Raw genomic sequence first — 5,515 nt, forward strand, 5'->3', positions numbered from 1 at the left:
TTCCATCAAGTCGTGGCAGGCGAGAGCGGTGAAGCGGGACGGTCCACTGAGTACCCCTCCTCTCCAGGGGACATCCGGGGTTCGGGGTCCCATGGTACGTGGTACACCCCCAACCCTTACAGTGGTTTTTGCAAACAATGCCCAATTTTTCAGTTTAAGTAGGTCCCTATCAACATGTAGTCCAAATTACATGCCCATACAACAAGGTAGGGTTAACAACAGCCAGTTAGACACGAAATTTGGTTTGGACCTTGATATCATCATCACTGAAGACAGGATTCATCGCTGATGAATATTGCCATCTGTTTACTTTTTGAGAAAGGTGGCTATTGAGGTAGGAGAAATGCTCAACATTCTCCAAGGGCTTGGTTTTTGTGAAGTTGAAAGTGAGTCTAAGCATTTCATATACTTCACAGAAGTAATCAAAAGTGCAATGGATTTAATAATGAACACAATAAATGTAATTAGCTTTTTCTGGGCTCATAACTCTACAGCCCCTTACAAGCTATATTTAATGGTACAGTGTTTGGGAATAAGACAATATCCATTTAAACAATTTGTGAGCTCGCTACTGGCACACCATAATGTATTTTACTAATACTGACAATCAGGACTTGTAGTAGAGATGCTATCTTTTATTAGACCAACAGGATTACTAGTACTGAGAAATTTGAGATTTTTAATAGATCCTCTGGATGTTGAAGAGTCACTTAGGATCAAAACTATGTCAAATGAAAAAAAACAATGCCAATAGCCTTCCACCACTTAGTAACAATGGATGATGCACCAGTTGCTAGGTACTCCTGCTGCTGTTGTTTTAATTGTAGCCATTCCTGCTAATTGACATATACCAAACTCTAGATCACATATCACAGTAAGATCGCTCTGTACTGTAATTAATAAACTAAAAAAAATGTTTTAACTCATTTCTAGGCTACAAATATTTTAAAATTCAAGGAATTGTCCTTAAAAATGTCCAGTGCAATTAAACAAAGTATCAATATGATTTTCTGTAGCCAAAGCAACTTCCTTAAGGCAAAGGAAGACAAGGAACTGTGTCCTTTTAATGCACAGAAGAATGAAATGCCAATGAATGGTAATTCCAGTTCTGAACCTGCAGCGTTTCAGTGAAGGAAGATTCATGTGCCTGTCTAGGTCAGGTTCAAGGTCAGGGCCTCAGTCTGGGGCTTCACATTTCAGCCACTGCACATGCTTCCTTATTTATTTAACTAGTTTCTTTTTTCACATGGCTCACCGACCTAAAAAGTGCAGAGTTGACTTAAGAATTCTCTCTTGGCTTGAGGTAAGCATGGAAAATTACAGCCCACAGGGAAAAGATTTTGAGGCAGTAACAAATGAATGTGGATCATCTATATTTTATTTACAGCAATTTAAATACACTGTGGTGAAAGCCATTTCCACTTACTACGGAAGGGAGCTTTCAATTTTTCATAATAAAGTTCTATTCTAATGAAGAAAGAGTATGTCATATGGATTTGCACCTGACCCTGAATATGGCAACAAGTCTTGCATGGCTTAGCAATCACCATCAACCTACAGGAAATGAAGAAGAGCTTAATTTTCCTATGCAGAGACATATTTAAATGTAATATTCCATTTTCAATATATAAGACTGCTCCTAGAAGGGAGATGTCTGTGACTGTACCTGCCCTCTCAAGGAACAGCAAACAAGTTGACAGGAGGAAAGAGAGAGAATGCTCACAACAGGGCAGGTCTAGGAGCTGAAGTATAAACCTGTAACAGAGCTCTTCCACCAGTCTTCTAATCTAGCCGGTATGTGAATTCTTACTCTGCATAGGTAGACTGATTATAAATGACAGCAAACCAAACTAAAATCTGCCTAGCATGTGAAATCCATAGCATTCTGTATTCAAATCAAGGAAAGGGCAAGCTTACAAAGAACTTCCAGGTAAGTGATATTTCTCCACTCCTAGAGTTTGAGATGTTCAAGGAGAAGGCATGAAACTGATCAGAGGGGTTTAAAAAAAACAACAAAAATCCTGTGAATAACAAAATACAAATAACTGTATTGGGATTGAATAAGAATTCTGGATATTGTATTTTATTTGCTTTTATTCTAGATTACTGATGGGAGACAAAACGATATAGATTATAGGGGTAAGAATGCCCTGGGTGAAATAGAGAGTATGTAGACTCTCACTAGCTTTGGTTTTGGCTACAAATCTTAATTTGGTTAAAATAAGCTGCCTGGTATTCACTTAATGTTCCTTTGGCTTGAGCACTACTGTAATGAAACTAACATTCATTTTTAAAAATGCCTCATTTTAAATTAAAGTAATGCATTATAACACAGTTCCAGTGCCTAAGCAAAGTCTGTTAAGTCTCGGTTTAGTTAACATCATATTGTTGGTCTTATGGTGCAAATATAATTATCACCCATTTGAGAGAAAGGCTATCATAGTTTATTGGTCATTGAAATATAGGAATTGCCCCACTGATAATAGGCTAAATGGCACTTCAAATCTAAAGGAATAATGCCAAGTATAAATTATAAAACCACCTTTTAAAAAATGTAATTACCTTATTCTATCTGTATCAATATAACTGCATTATTATTAAAAGGGGACCCTATCACAGACATTCAATGCCATGCTGAGTTTATTTTAAAAGAACATAAAGATATGAAAAACAAATATATTTGGATCTAATTATATACTCTCTTGCACTTTGTGTAGTCATTAAAGATATATTCCTAGCTAGTATAAATTCAAATTCAGTGGAATAATACTGATTTCCCACAACTGAAGATCTTGGACTGAATCTGCCAGAGATGAATGTACGTATAAAACACTAATACAGAAGGTGAAGTTTTACACTCTGGAGAGATGGAAATGATTATGAAAAGTGTAAGGCAATCCCAGAATTTGACCCACCATATACTTTCAATTCATATAAAGCGAGTAATGGAATCAATCCTATATGCAAGTAAGATGAGAATCACCTCATGAGATTCATACCTGAACTTTTTCTGTATTTAGCTTGGCAAAACAAAACGTAGATACTTGGTTTCCCATCTCTCTTTAAATTAGGATAAGCCCTAATTTAAAAAACTCAAACACTGAGGGTTCAAATAAGATCCAAATTTGATCATTATCCCCCCTCCCCCTACCAAAACCCAAGTCTAACTGAAGGGATGTTGCAAAACTCAAGCCAAAACCACATCGAGGGTGCAGACAGCAATGCATCTCCCAGCTAGAACTCAGGATGATTTCTGCAAAGCGCTCTGAGTTGCAGTGTTACCCCAGACCAAACAGACATTCACTGTTGGCTCCAGGGGGAGGGGAATCTCCCTGGGGGCTGGGAGCCTGCAGCCAGGTTCCATAGCAGTGGCCAGGCGCTCTGCCTGTGCTCGCTGTTTTCAAAATAAGAAAGGAGAAAGGCAGCAGAAGGAACTCATTCTTGGGGCACCACAGCTGGTGCTGAAGGGTGGGGCGGGTGAAGTGGAGCATCCCCCTCCCCCCCCCCCAGTTTGCGAGAGGCTTCAATACACCCACTCCACTTTCCGGAGGGGGCTGAACCCCCCCAGACTGAACTCCCTCTGCTCAATTTCCCCCTTCCAGTTCTAAAAACAATGACAGCCTTGGAGCTCCATAGACACAAGTTACAAAAGACACTACATTTTGAAAGTCTTTATCTGATACATCATGAAATGAAGGGTAGATTTTCACGTGATTAGCCATTTTTTAAGCTGTTTGCAGCCATGCATTTGTGTTTGGTCACAGCTATAAACTGCTTCCTGTGGTCAGAGCAGGTGAAAATTGTCATTTCTGTCTTTTCCCAATTACTTATACTCATGTAGTCTGAAGAAGGCATAGCAACTACAGGTATCTACCATAATGGTATACCTAAAAATACACTATTTGCACAGATTGTAGTGAGAATGGAGAAAGAGGTATTGAGCACATTTGTACTGACTAAGCAATTAAAAAATAAATACTTGATTTTTCTAAAGCATTAAGAAGATACCTATGAATATGACAGCTGAAGACTTGGCCAATTTTACCACTTTGCCAATACAGGCAAACTCCTTCGTAAACTGCACAGAAGAAGACTTCTTACTGATGAACTACTATATCTCTGCTTTTTATGGGATGATTTTTGTGGTGTGTTTCCCAGTGAATATTGTTGTAATCTTCATGTACTTTTTCAAGATGAGGCCCTGGAAAAGCAGCACCATCATTATGTTAAACTTGGCTATCACCGACCTGTTCTACTTAGCTTCTCTTCCTTTCCTGATACACTACTTTGCCAATGGAAATAATTGGATCTTTGGAAATGTCATGTGCAAGTTTATTATCTTCAATTTCTACTTTAACATGTATAGCAGTATCCTGTTTCTCTGTTGCTTCAGCATCTTTCGGTTCATTGTAGTACTCTATCCAATTAACTGGATTTTTGTTCACAAGAAGAAATGGGCTATGGTGGCCTGCATTGTAGTCTGGGTGATTTCCCTGGGAGCTGTCAGTCCTCTTGGCTTTCTGATCACCACAAAAAAGAAACAAAACAGAACCATTTGCATGGACCTTACTAATGTTACCAACCTCAATGCCAGCTGGTGGTACAACTTGCTTCTGACTGTGTTTACCTTCCTCTTGCCTTTGCTCATTGTGACACTTTGTTACTCTGCAATTATTTACACCTTGGATAAAGGGCCCAACAATCGCACTTCTTACAAGCAGAAGGCTCGCAAACTTGCCATCCTCATCTTGGCGGTCTTTTATGTGTGTTTCCTACCCTTTCATATCTTTAGAGGGGTTCGGATACAACTACAACTATATCCAGTTAGCTGTCCAATTAAGATCCAGATCCTTGGTATATTTACTGCAACTAAACCCTTAGCGGCACTAAATGTAGTTGGTAACTTATTACTGTATGTTGTAATGAGAGGTAACTTCCAAAGGGCTATCCTTTCTGTTTTGAAATTTAGGACAAAAAAATCTGAACTAGACAGGTAGTAACAGAGTTGACACAAGAAGAAGCTGGAGGAATGGATCAGGTTCACTATTGGTTTAAATGAGTAACCCCGCAACCCTACTGATGTTAGTTATACCAGTTGCAAATTTGGCCCAATATGTTAAAGTTATACACTGACTATTCTGAATAAAGTTTTGAATGTATTTGCTATGGCATGTCTCAAAAGTTAATTTGTATTTACTGCCCTGCCTTCTTTGGTTCATACTGTAATACAGTCAGCAATGTAACACCTGGCAAAAGTTCTGCCAAATTTTAATAGGAAATTTGGACCCAATGTAAATACACACACATGAACATATATACCACTGTATAATGTGAATCACTTTTGAAACCACACTCTCTTAAATAACCCCCCTACAGGTATTTCTGGATGAGTATAAATGCTGAATAGATACAGTACTAGACCAGATCTTTAGCTGGTAAACTGCTTATTGCAATTAAGCTGCAGAAGCATAAGGACCAATCTCTGCACTCTGGATGGCAGTGGTGACAGTAGGGG

At 38.7% G+C, this 5,515-nt stretch overlaps 1 protein-coding gene across 2 annotated transcripts; it reads left to right on the plus strand.

The window, feature by feature from the left end:
- Positions 1-805: 805 nt before the first annotated feature.
- Positions 806-5,157, plus strand: LOC109306386 (2-oxoglutarate receptor 1-like). 2 transcript variants are annotated; one of them, XM_019529739.1, is made up of 2 exons: positions 806-1,303; positions 3,995-5,157. In XM_019529739.1, exon 2 carries the CDS (start codon positions 4,011-4,013, stop codon positions 4,995-4,997), a length of 987 nt encoding a protein of 328 aa, XP_019385284.1. In that variant the 5' UTR covers positions 806-1,303; positions 3,995-4,010; the 3' UTR covers positions 4,998-5,157. The 2 variants fall into 2 exon arrangements, with proteins under 2 accessions (XP_019385284.1, XP_019385283.1); XM_019529738.1 differs by lacking the exon at positions 806-1,303 and adding an exon at positions 1,316-1,930.
- Positions 5,158-5,515: the final 358 nt, after the last annotated feature.

This window comes from Crocodylus porosus, unplaced genomic scaffold (assembly GCF_001723895.1).
Source record: "Crocodylus porosus isolate Cpor-Errol unplaced genomic scaffold, CroPor_comp1, whole genome shotgun sequence".
NCBI lineage: Eukaryota > Metazoa > Chordata > Crocodylia > Crocodylidae > Crocodylus > Crocodylus porosus.

Coding starts and splice junctions, on each gene's coding strand:
- LOC109306386 (XM_019529739.1), top strand. CDS start 4,011: ATGAATATGACAGCTGAAGACTTGGCCAATTTTACCACTTTGCCAATA.